At 44.0% G+C, this 17008-nt stretch overlaps 1 protein-coding gene and 1 long non-coding RNA gene across 3 annotated transcripts in view; one reads left to right on the plus strand and one right to left on the minus strand.

Annotated features, from left to right (window-relative positions):
• LOC109028056 (uncharacterized) overlaps positions 1-9869 on the minus strand; it is a 33318-nt gene extending 23449 nt beyond the window's left edge. Inside the window, exons 1-2 of the long non-coding RNA XR_004071171.3 lie at positions 9736-9869; positions 9248-9353 (exon numbers count right to left, since the gene is read on the minus strand). This is a non-coding gene — a long non-coding RNA (uncharacterized lncRNA). The remainder of the gene's footprint in view (positions 1-9247; positions 9354-9735) is intronic.
• THAP1 (THAP domain containing 1) lies at positions 9779-16483 on the plus strand. Of its 2 annotated transcripts, XM_004046968.5 has the most exons (3): positions 9779-10094; positions 13782-13977; positions 14827-16483. In XM_004046968.5, the coding sequence occupies exons 1-3, from the start codon at positions 10024-10026 to the stop codon at positions 15199-15201; spliced, it is 642 nt and encodes a 213-aa protein (XP_004047016.1). In that variant the 5' UTR covers positions 9779-10023; the 3' UTR covers positions 15202-16483. The 2 variants fall into 2 exon arrangements, with proteins under 2 accessions (XP_004047016.1, XP_018888013.1); XM_019032468.3 differs by lacking the exon at positions 13782-13977 and having other exon boundaries at positions 10024-10094; positions 14827-14917.
• The last annotated feature ends 525 nt before the right edge of the window (positions 16484-17008 follow it).

Below are 17008 nucleotides of genomic sequence, written 5' to 3' on the forward strand. Positions count from 1 at the left end.
TTTGTTAGGTTTTTTATTTTGTTTGTGTGTTTGTTTTTTGGTCAGAGACAGGGTCTCACTCTGTTGCCCAGGTTGGAGTGCAGTGTTACAATCATAGCTGACTGCAGCCTCGAATTCCTGGGCTCCAGTGATCCTCCTGTCTCAGCCTCCCAAGTAGCTGGGACTATAGATGTGTGCCACCACACCTGGCTAATTAAAAAAAAAAAAGTTTGTAGATACATGGTCTGGCTGTGTTGCCCAGGCTGGTCGAAAACTCCCAGGCTCAGCCTTCCAAAGTGCTGGGATTACAGGTGTGAACCACCATGCCCAGTGCTGAAAATTATTTTTCTATTAAGCAAATAAATTAATTTGCAGACCACAGTGAAAATTTAGTCATGGAGATGTTTTACAAAGAAAAATTCAACATTCAGTTCAATGCAACAAATTTTGTTTTAAATTATATGTAATTCGGCTGGGCGCAGTGGCTCACACCTGTAATCCCAGCATTTTGGGAGGCCAAGGTGGGCAGATCACAAGGTCAGGAGTTTGAGACCAGCCTGGCCAACATAGTGAAACCCCGTCTCTACTAAAATACAAAAATTAGCCAGGTGTGGTGGCACGCACCTGTAGTCCCAGCTACTTGGGAGGCTGAGACAGGAGAATCGCTTGAACCTGGAAGGCAGAAGTTGCAGTGAGCTGAGATCATGCCATTGCACTCCAGCCTGGGTGACAGAGTGAGACTCCATCTCAAAAATTAAAAAAAAATAAATGAATAAATAAATTATATGTAATTCACCATACCAATGATAAGTTTACCACTTTGAAATAAGGAAATATAAGGATTATATTCAACAGGTAATAAAAGTATATATTTCATTTCCAAGTTATGGATCACTGGAAGACAGGAAACAAGAAAAGGGAACAAGGAAGAGAGCTTGGCTGAGGGACACCACATTGACCAGTTTCATTCTAGATGGATTAATGATCATAGACACCAAGAGGGCACCCTGCTGGCAGGTGATCCTTGGGTGCTGCTTGAGTGGCTTGTGCCCCCAGCTTCTCTGAACTGTCTTAAACATTCATTCTCTTCTGACATTCCTGTGCACCTCCCAGGTGACAACCTAGTTTTCCTAAACCACTTCTCCCCCGCCAAGGCCTTTACTTTGCTGGCAGAAATAGCTCCCTTCTTTTTATTAAAGGCCGTTTGACTCTCAGTAAAAGGAACCACCATCCATCCATTTAAATGCTCAAGCGAGGACAGTGTGGTGGCTCACACCTATCATCCCAGCACTTTGGGAGTCCGAGGCAGGAGGATCACTTGAGTCCAGGAGTTTGAGACCAGTCAGAGCAACATAGTGAGACCCCCGTCTCTACAAATAAAATTAGACAGACGTGGTGGTGCATGCCTGTGGTCCTAGCTACTCCAGAGGCTGAAGTGGGAGGATCACTTGGGCCCAGAAGTGAAGGCTGCGGTGAGCCTTGTGGGTTGCACCACTGCAGTCCAGCCTGGGTGACAGGAGATCCCATCTCAAAACGCTCAAGCCAGAGGTGCAAGCTTAATTCTGTGTTAATATCTGAATCCTTCTCTTATTTTTTTTTTTTTTTTTTTGAGACTGAGTCTCTGTCACCCAGGCTGGAGTGCAATGGCACAATCTCGGCTCACTGCAACCTCCGCTTCCTGGGCTCAAGCGATTCTCCTGCCTCAGTCTCCCGAGTAGCTGGGACTACAGGTGCCCACCACCACACCCAGCTAATTTTTCTATTTTTAGTAGAGACAGGGTTTCTACTAAACCCTGGCCAGGCTGGTCCGGAACTCCTGATCTCAGGTAATCTGCCAGTCCCGGCCTCCCAAATTGCTGAGATTACAGGTGTGAGCCACTGCACCCAGCCTCCTCTCTTACTCTTATAACCATCTATCAACAAGCCCTGGCAATTCTACCATTGACATGTCGAATCCTATCACTCTATACCCTCTGCCACCACCGCAGTCCAAGGAGAGTTCTGTGTGTCCAGGAGCCCAATGGGGGCTGTGGTGGTAGAGCCCAGGGAGCTGGAAGGAGGGCATGAAGGGAGGTTGAAGAAGCAGGAAGGCTGTTGATTTGGATTTACGTGCAGTGGGAAGACATGATCTAACAAACATTTTTAAAAGGTCATTCTGACTACCGTGTGTAGGGTTCATCAGAGGAGAGCAGCCATGCAAGTGAGCAGACCCATCAAGAGGCTGTTGCATGCCTGGACACACAGAACTCTCCTGCCTGTACAGTCGGATGCAGGTCAGGGCCTCAACATATACCCCATGACCGAATGCTCCCTTCAGCCTCACCACTTTTATGCTTCACGTTACTAGACTGTGTTTCCATCCTTTGGTTCTCAGGTTAAATGTTCCCTCCTCACTCAGACTACCCAAAAGTAGGCAGTGCAAAAGTAGGCAGTGACCGTCCCCTCCCCTTACCCCAGGGCACTCTGAGGCATTCAGACATCTCAGCACAGCATCATCATATTGACATTTCCATTGTCTGTCTGCTTCTCACTAGAATACAAGCTCTATGAAAACAGAGACAATGTTAGTTTTGTCCACCCAGATATTCACAGATGTACCGTTATGCCTGCCACCACAGTAGTGCTCAACACATTAAAGATTAATAAATAAAGCAAGGGAAAGACAGGAAAGGGCAGAAGACAAGGAAAGATCACTTCTTACTCCGTCATGGCTGCCGCCCAGGTCTAAGCCACCCTCACTTCTCACCTAAAGGATCACAGCGACCTTCCAGGCAGTCTCCCAGGCCCCAAGTGCCTGGCTACCTACATGCAACGCAGCCCGATGATCATCTCAAATGTGACTCTGCTGGAAAGCCTGCTCTCCCTTTCCCACAGAGTAAAGTCCTCACGCCAGCCTGCAAGGCCCCACGTGACCTTGGTTGCTCATTTCCTCTCTAACCTCATCTCACATTTGTCCCCACAGCTCACTCTGCTCCAGCCATCCGGCCCTCCTTGCTGTCCTTTGAGCAGGCCGAAGACACCCAGCCTCAGGAGCTCTGCCCTGGCCAGTCCCTCTGACTGCTAGGCTCCTCCGCCGGGCATCCTCACAGCCAACTCTCACCAACTCCAGATCTTTGCACAATAGCCATTTCCTCTGTTAGGCCTGTCCTGTCCACCATAAGGAAACTTGCAACTCCCTCAGCCCACAGAGCACCTCTCACCGGCTAACATACTCTGTGGTCACGTGTTTGCTATCTGCCTCCCTAATGACTTTGAGAACATTAGCTCCCTGAGGGCAGAAATCTCCTTCACTAACATATCCCAAGCCCCCAGAACTATGCATGCAGCATAATCAGTAACTATTTGTTGAATCAATGAATGAGAAAACAATTTCAGGGAACTCTAAGTTGAAATACACTTTCTCAGTTCACAATGTTATCCATTCTGACCTTTATCAGACACAGGCACAGAGGACCTCAGAGATATTCCCAGCGGTCTCAATATCCATGGTAATGCTAATAAACTACTATTCTGGCATTTTGGTACTGGCAGACCTCATTTTATTGTAATTTGCTTTATTGATTTTTGCAGATATTGTACTTTTTACAAATTGAATGTTTGTGGCATCGCGGCTTCGAGCAAGTCCATTGGCACCATTTTTCCAGCAGCACGTACTCAAGTCATGTCTCTTTGTCACATTTTGGTAATTCTTGCAATATTGCAAACTTTCTCATTATTATTATAGCTGTTATGGTGATCCGTGATCAGTGATCTTTAATGTTACTACTGATCTTTGTTTTGGAGTGCTACAAACTGCACCCACTTATGGTGAGCTTAATTGATACAAGTTGTATGTGTTCTCACTCACCACTGACTGGCCATTCCCTAGTCTCTCTCGCTCTCCTTGGGCCTCCCTATTGCCTGAGACACAACAACATTGAAATTAGGCCAATTAATAACCCTACCAATGCCCACTAAGTCCTTGCTAAGATTCTTACTTTCAATCATAAGGTAGAAATGATCAAGTGTAGTGAGGAAGGCATGTTGAAAGGCACGACAGGCTGAAAGCTAGGCCTCTTGTGCCAAACAGCCAAGTTGTGAATGTAAAGGAAAAAAAATTTTTTTTTTGAGACAGAGTCTCACTCTGTCGCTCAGGCTGGAGTGCAGTGGCGCTATCTTGGCTCACTGCAACCTCCGCCTCCCGGGTTCATGCCATTCTCCTGCCTCAGCCTCCTGAGTAGCTGGAACTACAGGTGCCCACCACCATGCTCAGCTAACTTTTTGGGTTTTTTTTTTTTTTTGTATTTTTAGTAGAGATGGGGTTGCACTGTGTTAGCCAGGATGGTCTCGATCTCCTGACCTCGTGATCCGCCCACCTCAGCCTCCCAAAGTGCTGGGATTACAGGTGTGAGCAAACGTGCCTGGCATAAAGGAAAAATTCTTGAAGGAAATTAGAAGTGCTATTCCAGTGAACACACGAATAATAAAAAAGCTAAGCAGCCTTAATGCTGATATGGAGAAAGTTTAAATGGGCTGGGTGCCATGGCTCACACCTGTAATCCCAGCACTTTGGGAAGCCAAAGTGGGAGGATCACTTGAGGTCAGGAGTTCGAGACCAGCTTGGCCTACATGGTAAAACCCAGTCTCTACTAAAAATATAAAAATTAGCTGGGTGTGGTGGTGCGCGCCTATAATCCCAGCTACATGGGTGGCTGAGGCAGGAGAATCGCTTTAACCTGGGAGGTGGGGGTTGCAGTGAGCAGAGATTGCGCCACTGCACTCCAGCCTGGGCAACAGAGCGAGACTCAGTCTCAAAAAAAAAAAAAAAAGGTTTAAATGGTCTTCCCTTAAACCAAATCCCCCCCAACTCTGTTCAATTTTGTGAAGGCTGAGAGAGGTGAGGAAACTGCAGAACAAAGTTGTAAGCTAGCAGAGGTGGGTTCAGGAGGTTTAAGACAAGAAGCCATCTCCATAACATAAAAGTGCAAAGTGAAGCAGCAAGTGCTGATGGAGAAGCTGCAGTGAGTTCTCCAGAAGATCCAGCTCAGATAATTAATGAAGGTGGCTACACTAACAGCAGATTTTCAATGTAGATAGAATGGCTTCTATTGGAAGAAGATGCCATCTAGGACTTTTAGTAGCCAGGAAGGAGAATTCAATGCTTGGCTTCAAAGTGTCACAGGACTGGCTGACTCCCTTGTTAGGGGCTGATGCAACTGATGACTTTAAGTTGAAGCCAATGCTCACTTACCATTTCAAAAATCCTATTGGTCTTAAGAACAATGGTAAATCTACTCTGCCTGTGCTCAATAAATGGAATAATAAAGCCTGGATGACAGCACATCTGTTTACAGCATGGTTCACTTAATATTTTAAGTCCATTGTTACACCTACTGCTCAGAAAAAAAGATTCCTTTCAAAATAATACTGCTCATTGACAATGCACCTGGTCACCCAAGAGCTCTAATGGAGATGTACAAGGAGATGAATGTTGTTTTCATGCCTGTAACACAACATCCATTCTGCAGCCCCATAAATCAAGGAGTATTTTGACTTCCAAGTTTTATTACCTAAGAAATAAATTTTGTAAGCCTATAGCTGCCATAGATAGTGACTCCTCTGATGGATCTGGGCAAAGTCAATAGAAAACCTTCTGGAAAGGATTCATCATTCTAGATGCCCTGAAGAACATCAATAATTCATGGGAGGAAAAATATCAACATTAACAGGAGTTTGGCAGAAATTGATTCCAGCCCTCATGAATGGCTTTGAGTTGTTCAAGACTTTGGTGGAAGAAGTCACTGCAAGTGTGATAGAAACAACAAGAGAACTAGAATTAAAAGTGGATCCTGAAGATGTGACTGAGTTGCTGCAATTTCATGATAAAACTTGAACAGATGAGGAGTTGCTTCTTATAGATGAGCAAATAAACTAGTTTATGAAGATGGAATCTACTTCTGGTAAAGATGCTGTGAACATTGTTGAAATGACAGCAACGGATTTAGAATATTTTGAATATTAAATAAACCTAGTTGATAAAGCAGTGGCAGGGTTTGAGAGGATTAACTCCAATTCTTAAATAAGTTCTACTGTGACCAAAATGCTATTAAACAGCATTACTTGCTACAGAGAAATATTTAATGAAAGGAGTCAATCGATGCAGCAAACTTCATTGTTGTCTCATTTTAAGAACTTGCCACAGCCACCTCAACCTTCAGCAACCATGATCAGTCAGCAGCCATCAACATCAAGGCAAGACTCTCCATCAACAAAAAGATCACCATTTGCTGAAGGCTCAGGTGATCATTAGCTTTTTTTTTTAGCAATACATATCTGTGTGTGTATGTGTATAAATTTAGAGATGGGATCTCACTGTCATGATCATAGCTCACTGCAGCCTCAGACTCCTGGACTCAAGGGATCCTCCTTGCCTCAGCCTCCTAAGTAGCTGGAACTACAGGTAGGCACCACCATACCTGACCAATTAAAAACAACTTTTTAGAAACAGGGTCTCACTATGCTGTCCAGGCTGCCTTGAGTCCCTGCCTCAGCCTCCTGAGCCCTGACACCCAGCTCGTGGTAACTGTTGGTTTGCTTGTTTGAGACAGGGTCTCATTCTGTTTGCTCAGGCTGGAGTACAAAGGCATGACCACAGCTCACTGCAGCCTCAACCTTCTGGGTTCAAGGGATCCTCTCAACTCAGCCTCCCAAGTATCTGGGACTACAGGTGTGTGCCAACATGCCTGGCTAATTTTTTTATTTTTTTTTGTAGAGACAGGGTCTCACTATGTTGCCCAGGCTGGCCTTGAACACCTGGGCTCATGTGATCCACCCGCCTCAGCCTCCCAAAGTGCTGGGATTACAGGCATGAGCCACTGCACCAGGCCATTAAGCCACATCTTAAGGGTGGACAGGCCAGGGATGGGCATTTCAAGCCAAGGAAAACAGCCTATTTAAGGAAACCACAACAGAGCCTGCCCTCTAAGACATAAAGCTGGAACAAAGGTAAAGACAAGTGGAGGGAGATGATGGTGGAAGAGTAGAAGTACCTGGTCTTAAAGAGCTTTATAACTCACCATAAGAAGTTTGGATTTTATTCAGTACAGCAGGTAGCCTTGGAAGGATATGAGCAAGGGCGTGGCAGGCATGCACCACCCTTCTATGGAAGATAGAATGGAGAGAGGTAAAACTGGAGACTAGGATAGTTAAGGGGTTGCTGCAAGGTTAAGACCATGAGAGCTTGGTCAAGAACAGTGAGGAGGCCAGGTGCCGTGGCTCACGCCTGTAGTCCCAGGACTTTGGGAGGCCCTGGCTGACAGATAGCTTAAACCCAGGAGTTTGAGACCAGCCTGGGCAACACAGTGAGACCTCATCTCTGTTAAACATAATAATAAAAATAATTAAAGAACAGTGAGGGTTGGGCGCGGTGGCTCACGCCTGTAATCCCAACACTTTGGGAGGCTGAGGCAGGCGTATCACCTGAGGTCAGGAGTTCGAGTCCAGCCTGGCCAACATGATGAAACCCCGTCTCTACAAAAATACAAAAATTAGCCAGGCATGGTGGCGGGTGCCTGTAATCCCAGCTACTCAGGAGGCTGAGGCGGGATAATCGCTTGAACCCAGGGGGTGGAGGTTGCAGTGAACTGAGATTGCGCCACTGCACTCCAGACTGAGCGACAGAGTGAGACTCCCTCTCAAAAAAAAAAAAAAAAAAAACAACAGTGAGGAGACATGAAGAGGGATGGATTTAAGGGGCATTTATTTATTTAGTCTACAAAATTAACCTGGTCATCAACGGGTTTTATGGGTGACAAAAAAAATCCAAGATGACTCCAAGGTTTCTGGTTTAGACAATTGTTGAACAGATAATTCACAGATGATAATTCACAGATGATAATCCCAAAGGCAGAACGGATATACAAAGGAAATAAAAGATGAGAGAATTATGGCATTTGGTTCAGTTTAAGGAGCAGGGTGTTTAGGAGTTAGAGGAGGGCAGAAGATGGAACCCTGGGGAAACACCAACATTTAAAAGGGCAGGAAAGGTAGAGAATAAGGGCCAAGGGATTACTCAACAGTCCGCTCTCCAGGTCTGCCTGGCTCAGATCTATATAAAGAAAAGGAGCAGGGAATGAAGTAAAACTGTTACAGGAAAGGGGTCCCAATCCAGACCCCAAGACAGGGTTCTTGGATCTCACGCAAGACAGAATTCAGGGCGAGTCCACAGTACAAAGCAAAAGCAAGTTTATTAAGAACGTAAAGTGGTGAAAGTACAGCTACTCCACAGACAGAGTAGGGCATTCCCGAAAGTAAGAGGAGGAACGCGTCCACCCTAAGTACAACACTTAGTTTATATATAGGATAAAAAAAGATCATGGGGAGATGTGCTTTGCTACAAGGGTTTGTGATAAAGGATTAATTACTATATTATGTAAGAATCGATATTATCTTTATTTATTTATTTATGAGACAGAGTCTTACTCTGTCGCCCAGGCTGGAGTGCAGTGGTGCAAGCACGGCTCACTGCAACCCCTGCCTCCCGGATTCAAGCGATTATCCTGCCTCAGCCTCCAGGGTAGCTGAAATTCGAGGGCATGTGCCACCACACCCGGTTAATTTTTGTATTTTTAGTAGAGACGGTTTTCACCATGTTGACCAGGCTAGTCTTGAACTCCTGACCTCAAGTGATCCGCCCGCCTCGGCCTTCCAAAGTGCTGGGATTACAGGCGTGAGGCACTGTGCCCAGCCCAATATTATTATCTTTAAAGCAAAATTAGGAATGCTTCTGTTCTCAAAATATCGGGATATCTGGACACTTCGAAGTCTGGGTCTGTGTAGTAAACATTATCAATCTGTTGCCTTAATGGTATATACATCTAGAGGCTAGGAATACCTAACTTCCCGGGAATGCAGCCCAGCAAGTCCCAGCCTCATTTTCCTAGCCCTCACTCAACACAGAGTCGCTCTAGTTCGAACCCCTCTGACATATTCTCTCTCAGGTGTGAAAACTGCTGCAGCAGTTCGCTATTTGCAACACAGCACATGGAAATCACAGCAATGGAGAGCCCTTCAGAAAAGCTTCTGGGGAGGGACAGCCTGGTGGCTCAACTCCTGTAATCCCAACCCATTGGGAGGTCGAGATGGGAGGATCCCTCGAGCTCGAGTTCCAGACTGACCTGGGCAACGTGGGGAGACAACGCCTCTATTTATTAAAAAAAATTACATATATATATATACACACACACACACATATACATACACACACGTGTATATACATACATATACATACATATATATAAAACGCTTCTGCGTTGGCAATTGAGATGATTTGGCGAGCGTGTCTTTTTTCATTGCTAAAAATCTGTCACGTTGGCTCTCACAGAAACTTGTGATACCTGAAGACACAGGTAATGGGATAAAGATTAGCATTCTGGGAAAAGGTTCCACAATTTTATTAATCATACACCATCTGTGTCCGCCCTTTTAAAGAAATGGGCGCAATCAGCCAACGACCTCGGCTTTACACCTGTTCTCCAAGAGACCCTAGTTGTTCCCTACTGTAAGCTGCCCCAGAAAAGCTCCGCATCAATTAACCCACGGGAACAGCCCGGGACTGGAGGATGCCCCAGGAATCCGGCCTCCCGCCGCGCCTCCTCCCCGACAAGCAGTTCCTTCCTGCCTGCCGGAAGCTCAGGGCTCCGCCCACTTCGGCAACTCTGAAGCCACCGCCGGAAACACCTGGCCTCAGCCAATAGTTAGCTTCCCAGGAAACGTTACCTCTGACCTCGGGGCTAATCAGAGACAGTGGGACGCACCCCTCGCGAGAGGTGAGGTTGAAGCTGCCTCCGCCATCTTGGAGATGGGAGACGGGCGATGGCTGTGGTCCTTCTGCTAATGCAAACAACAAAACGGGCACACTAGTCACCCCCGAGGGAGGCCACCATCACTGTAACTGTTGGCCAAAGCTACAAAAGAAGCGAGGGAATCCAACCGAGCGCAGCGACACTGAGAACAGCTTCCCTGCCTTCTGCGGCGGCAGAAGTGAAGTGCCTGAGGACCGGAAGGATGGTGCAGTCCTGCTCCGCCTACGGCTGCAAGAACCGCTACGACAAGGACAAGCCCGTTTCTTTCCACAAGTGAGGACCCTGCGCGCCTCGCGGGGCCGGTCTCAGCCGGGGTGGGGGCGCGCGGCCGGCGGGGCCGGGGGCGGAGCCAGGCGCGTGTCCGCGCGAGGGGCGGGTGGGGTCTGGGGCCGGCCGTGCCGGGCGTTTCCCACCGCGTCCCGCTGGGAACCGCCGCCCGATCGCGCGTTCTCGGCGCGCGTCGCCGCGGCAGCCGTTTCTCGCGCTCCTGGAACAGGCCCTGGTTGCAGGCTTCGCTCACGGCCTGGGTTGACGCGTTCGGAGCCCACGGGCGATGCCTAGGGTGGCGCGGGTTTTGCCACCACCAGGGTCACAGAGCAGCCAGGTGTTTTAATATGGTCTTAGGGGTTAATTTAAAATAGAAACAAAGGCCTTTAAACGAAGAAATCACTACTTTTCGCCCTTGCCGTGGATGGGAGGCCAGCATCGTAGCAATTAAGGGTTTTTTAGCTGGGAAATCAGGGAGAATTTTTGCCCCCAGTCTCTAGGAACTAAACTTTAAGGACCCTGTATTTTGGAGAAAGCTTCAGGTACTGCAGAGATAAATCGTTATCTTTTCAGCACAAAATAATGATAATATGGACAGTTACAACATGGATCATAATAAAATGACTCACACGGATCTTTATTTATTATGGCATTACCTGTGCATAGAGGAAGCTCTTTCGAAAGAAACTGCCCCACAGCTTTCAGAGCTGTCTTATCCAGTAGGTAGCACAGTTAAGAGTGATAGGATCAAAAATATTCTCTTGAAAATAGGAAAAAAGTGCAGAGTTGCAATTACTTATGATAAACGCTTGTAAAATGTGACATAACATTTTCATTCAGCTGAATTTGTTTACAAATTTTAATTACATTTATGTTAAGTTTTCTTTGCAAGAATTCCTGACAACTATACGCAGATGATAGGTAAGAAATCAGATCCATGGGTAAACTATACAGATTAGCCATAGGTAATTAGCTAATTATCTTTTATAATTAGGTAAATAATTACAAAAGCAAAATGTTAAATATCTTTTCAGTTAATTTATTTTTTTGCTGTGGGGCCATCTGTGTTTACTAGGGGAGTGTCCATGCATTTTTTAAATATGTTTGATATCATGTGAGATGGACCCTATAGAAATAAGAGTGTGTAGAACATAGAGAGGTCTCCAGAGTAATAATGTTACCCCTTGGAGAAGGGGATAGAACACTTAAGAGGATTCAGTTCAGGATATCCTAATATTATCTCTTGATTTAATTGGAATTTCTGTAAACATGTTCTTTCTAAATGTAGGGAAAGGTCAGGTGATGGTAACAGGATTACATGCGCAGCTCCCCACCCACATTTCTGATGGCTTGGCAGAAGGAATCTAAAATTATGGAAAATGTTTCATTGGCACTGGAAACTAGTTTAAAGAGGGTATTCACACGTCGGAAATAACTGTTTTTGTCGAGGCACGATGGCTCATGCCTGTAGTTCCCAGCACGTGGGGAGGCCAAGGTGGGCGGATCACCTGACGTCAGGAGTTCGAGACCAGCCTGGCCAACATGGCAAAATCCCGTCTCTACTAAAAATACAAAATACAGGCGTACGCCTGTAATCCTAGCTACTTGGGAGGCTGAGGTAGGGGAATCGCTTGAACCTGGGATATGGAGGTTGCAGTGAGCTGAGATCTTGCCCTGCACTCCAGCTTGGGTAACAGAGTGAGACTCCATCTCAAAAAAAAAAAAAAAAAAAAAAGATATAACTGTTTCCGCTAGATGTTAAGCAGATATGGATTGAATCAAAAAAAGGGCTAACCTGCATCTTATCCCTTATCTAAAATAGCAGGTTTAGGGAGAGTAGATGGGAAAGATCTTAAGAGAATCTCACAAACAGCTGTAAATTTGTCGTCCTTGAGCCAGGAGGCCCTAGGTACTGAATTTTACCAGCAAATGCTACCATAGTTTATACTTACAGAGCCAGGAGGCCCTAGGTACTGAATTTTACCAGCAAATGCTACCATAGTTTATACTTACAGAGCCAGGAGGCCATAGGTACTGAATTTTACCAGCAAATGCTACCCTAGTTTATACTTATAGAGGCCATTCCAGCTGAGATTTTCTTTTTTTTTGAGATGGAGTCTTGCTCTGTCACCAGGCTAGAGTGCAGTGGCACGATCTCAGCTCACTGCAACCTCTGCCTCCTGAGTTCAAGCGATTCTCCTGCCTCAGCCTCCCGAGTAGCTGGGACTACAGGTGTGCACCACCACGCCCAGCTAATTTTTGTATTTTTAGTAGAGACGGGGTTTCACCATGTTGGCCAGGATGGTCTCAATACTTCGACCTCCTGATCCGCCCTCCTCAGCCTCCCACAGTGCTGGGATTACAGGCCTGATTACAGGCCACGCCCAGCCCCAGCTGAGATTTTCTAGGAGTACCACTTCTCCCACCCTCTACATAGTGGCAGTGGAGAGTGCTATGTCGTACAAAGAAAAGGGACTGTCATAAAGATCTCTTACTAGCAGAGTCAGGCTCTAGCATATGGTACATGGAAGAGAGACTGTGAAACATAAATTTGAAATTCCCTTCCCTTTTTCTTTCTAATCCCCCCAGTTTACCAAATTCTTAACTTGGAAGAGTAAAATTACCACAATAAATGTAAACTCTCACTATCCCTGTTTACCTGGGCCTAATGGACATCCCAGTTGATTAGAAAATAAATTATTTCATTATTATCTGCCTTTAATTCAAATTTAGCCTATTCATATTTGTCAGACTGATGCTAAGAGAACTAGAAGCCCCTTTTTCCCAGTACACAGATACAAATGTGCAATCTTTGTCTCTCTGTGCAGCACACGGAAAATTACTGGTAAAAAATATGAATACAGGTTATTTTTTTCTTTTTGAGACAGGGTATGGCTCTGTCACCCAGGCTGGAGTGCAGGGGAACGATCTCAGCTCACTGCAGCCTTGACCTCCCAGGCTCGAGCAGTCCTTCCACCTCAGTCTCAGCCTCCTGAGTACCTGGGCACATACCACCATGCCCAGCTAATTTTTGTGTTTTTTTGTAGAGACAGGGTTTTGCCGTGTTGCCCAGGCTAGTCTCGAACTCTTGGACTTAAGTAGTCCCTTGGACAGTGGCCTCCCAAGTGCTGGGATTACAGGCATGAGCCGTGGGCACATTTACTCTATAGTATGTATTTTACTTGAATCTTTTGGTGAACTCAGTATAAAAAGTTAAACGTTAATGAATGAGGGCCAGGCGCAGTGGGTCACGCCTGTTAATTCGAGCACTTTGGGAGGCCAAGGCGGGCAGATCACGAGGTCAAGAAATCGAATCCATCCTGGCCAACATGGTGAAAGCCCATCTCTACTAAAAGTACAAAACTTAGCTGGGCGTGGTGGCGCACGCCTGAGTCCCAGCTACTTGGGAGGCTGAGGCAGGAGAATCGCTTGAACCCGGGAGGCGGAGACGCAGTGAGCCGAGATTGCACCACTGCACTCCAGCCTAACAACAGAGCAAGACGGCATCTCAAAAAAATTTTTAAAAAAATTAATAAATGAGATAAATAGATAACTAGAGCTAATCTTTAATCCAATAGGATAATACAATTGTAACATCTTTAATACCAATGTAAGATATTTCCTAAGCTGGAAAGTTTGGGTGCCTTTATTTAAAAAATCAGGACAGATAATTGAATTATGCCTTCTTCTTAGGTTTCCTCTTACTCGACCCAGTCTTTGTAAAGAATGGGAGGCAGCTGTCAGAAGAAAAAACTTTAAACCCACCAAGTATAGCAGTATTTGTTCAGAGCACTTTACTCCAGACTGCTTTAAGAGAGAGTGCAACAACAAGTTACTGAAAGAGAATGCTGTGCCCACAATATTTCTTTGTACCGAGCCACATGACAAGGTAATATGCGTTTTAAAATATTGGGTTGCTTTCTGTTTATCAAACTGATGTGTTCATTGATTAAAATGTGGAAAATTGAGTTAGTGTTAAGAGAATAAATGTGCCTGGAACCTTGTAGTTAACAGTGATACACTTCTGAAAACACAAAATTCAGTTTATTAAAGATAAATATCCTCACACTAAGAAACTTAGTCCAGCTTTGTAACTTAGTTAAAAACCACTCTGTACTGCCAGTTATATATTGATAAGTTTTGGGTTTTCTTTATCAGTGACAGTTCAGTTTCAAAGCATTTTTTTCTCCTCAGTGCTTAATATTTAATTAGATCTGATGATTCATTTTGTCTCTTTCCTGCACCATCCCTCTACTTCAGGTAGAAAAGTTTATTCAAACTGAAACTGTTTTCTCATTTTGGAATGTTTCTATACCACTGATTCCCAAAAAAAGTCAGTATTTCTTAAATTCCACAGATTCCTTTATTATTTATTTATTTATTTATTTTTTGGAGACAAAGTCTCTGTTGCCCAGGCTGGAGTGCAGTGACATGATCTTGGCTCACTGCAACCTCCGCCTCCCGGTTTCAAGCAATTCTCTTGCCTCAGCCTCCCAAATAGCTGGGATTATAGGCGTGCACCACCACACCTGGCTAATTTTTGTATTTTTAGCAGAGACAGCGTTTCACCATGTTGGCCAGGCTGGTCTCAAACTCCTGACCTCAGGTGATCCGCCCACCTCTTCCTCACAAAAGTACTAGGATTATAGGCATGAGCCACTGCGCCTGGTCAGTCCACAGATTCTTTTAAACTGTTTTTAGTTACTAAATTCAAACATACTTTGTATTTTTGTTTTAGAAAGAAGATCTTCTGGAGCCACAGGAACAGCTTCCCCCACCTCCTTTACCGCCTCCTGTTTCCCAGGTTGATGCTGCTATTGGATTACTAATGCCGCCTCTTCAGACCCCTGTTAATCTCTCAGTTTTCTGTGACCACAACTATACTGTGGAGGATACAATGCACCAGCGGAAAAGGATTCATCAGCTAGAACAGCAAGTTGAAAAACTCAGAAAGAAGCTCAAGACCGCACAGCAGCGATGCAGAAGGCAAGAACGGCAGCTTGAAAAATTAAAGGAGGTTGTTCACTTCCAGAAAGAGAAAGACGACGTATCAGAAAGAGGTTATGTGATTCTACCAAATGACTACTTTGAAATAGTTGAAGTACCAGCATAAAAAAATGAAATGTGTATTGATTTCTAATGGGGCAATACCACATATCCTCCTCTAGCCTATAAAGGAGTTTCATTTAAAAAAATAACATTTGATTACTTATATAAAAACAGTTCAGAATATTTTTTTAAAAAAAATTCTATATATACTGTAAAATTATAAATTTTTTTGTTTGTAATTTCAGGTTTTTTACATTTTAACAAAATATTTTAAAAGTTATAAACTAACCTCAGACCTCTAATGTAAGTTGGTTTCAAGATTGGGGATTTTGGGTTTTTTTTTAGTATTTATAGAAATAATGTAAAAATAAAAAGTAAAGAGAATGAGAACAGTGTGGTAAAAGGGTGATTTCAGTTTAAAACTTAAAATTAGTACTGTTTTATTGAGAGAATTTAGTTATATTTTAAATCAGAAGTATGGGTCAGATCATGGGACAACTTCTTAGAATATATATATATATGTACATATTCTCATATGTAAAGTCACAAGGTTCATTTATCTTTCTGAATCAGTTATCAAAGATAAATTGGCAAGTCAGTACTTAAGAAAAAAGATTTGATTATCATCACAGCAGAAAAGAGTCATTGCATATCTGATCAATAACTTCAGATTCTAAGAGTGGATTTTTTTTTTTACATGGGCTCCTATTTTTTCCCCTACTGTCTAGCATTATAAAATTAGAAGTGTATTTTCAGTGGAAGAAACATTCTTCAATAAATAAAGTAAGGCATTGTCATCAATGAAGTAATTAAAACTGGGACCTGATCTATGATACGCTTTTTTCTTTCATTACACCCTAGCTGAAGGACATCCAGTTCCCCAGCTGTAGTTATGTATCTGTCTTCAAGTCTCTGACAAATGTGCTGTGTTAGTAGAGTTTGATTTGTATCATATGATAATCTTGCACTTGACTGAGTTGGGACAAGGCTTCACATAAAAAATTATTTCTTCACTTTTAACACAAGTTAGAAATTATATCCCATTTAGTTAAATGCGTGATTTATATTCAGAACAACCTACTATGTAGCGTTTATTTTACTGAATGTGGAGATTTAAACACTGAGGTTTCTGTTCAAACTGTGAGTTCTGTTCTTTGTGAGAAATTTTACATATATTGGAAGTGAAAATATGTTCTGAGTAAACAAATATTGCTATGGGAGTTATCTTTTTAGATTCAGAATAACTGTTCCAATGATAATTATTACTTTTATATTTCAAAGTACACTAAGATCGTTGAAGAGCAATAGAACCTTTAAGGCAGTATTAAAGGTGTGAAACAATGGCATTCAAAGTGTCTTTTGTAGAACTGGTTTTCATTGTAGTTCACTGCCATGCTGCCAGTGGATAGCACTGTGATTCATGGATATTTGATGTTTTATGAACCAGTATCTCAAAAATAGAAATAATGATTAGAAGATTACTTGAAGTTGGGCAGGGCGCCATGGCTCACGCCTGTAATCCCAGCACTTTGGGAGGCCGAGGCGGATGGATCACAAGGTCAGGAGTTCAAGACCAGCCTGGCCAATATGGTGAAACCCCGTCTCTACTAAAAATACAAAAACTAGTTGGGCATGGTGGCGAGTGCCTGTAGTCCCAGCTACTTGGGAGGCTGAGGCAGGAGAATTGCCTGAACCCGGGAGGTGGAGGTTGCAGTGAGCTGAGATTGCGCCACTACACTCCAGCCTGAGCAATAAAGCGAGACCCCGTCTCAAAAAAAAAAAAAGATTACTTGAAGTTACATAGTCTGATAACATCATTTAGAACTCATGCTGATCAATCAGAAGGCTTTTACAGATTATTCATGGAACTT

Source organism: Gorilla gorilla, chromosome 7 (assembly GCF_029281585.2).
Source record: "Gorilla gorilla gorilla isolate KB3781 chromosome 7, NHGRI_mGorGor1-v2.1_pri, whole genome shotgun sequence".
NCBI lineage: Eukaryota > Metazoa > Chordata > Mammalia > Primates > Hominidae > Gorilla > Gorilla gorilla.

Excerpts from the sequence above, each read along its gene's own strand:
- THAP1 (XM_004046968.5), top strand. The coding sequence starts at position 10,024 with ATGGTGCAGTCCTGCTCCGCCTACGGCTGCAAGAACCGCTACGACAAG. Across the intron at positions 10,095-13,781 it reads AAGCCCGTTTCTTTCCACAA|GTTTCCTCTTACTCGACCCA; the intron begins GTGAGGACCCTG and ends CCTTCTTCTTAG. Across the intron at positions 13,978-14,826 it reads GTACCGAGCCACATGACAAG|AAAGAAGATCTTCTGGAGCC; the intron begins GTAATATGCGTT and ends TTTTTGTTTTAG.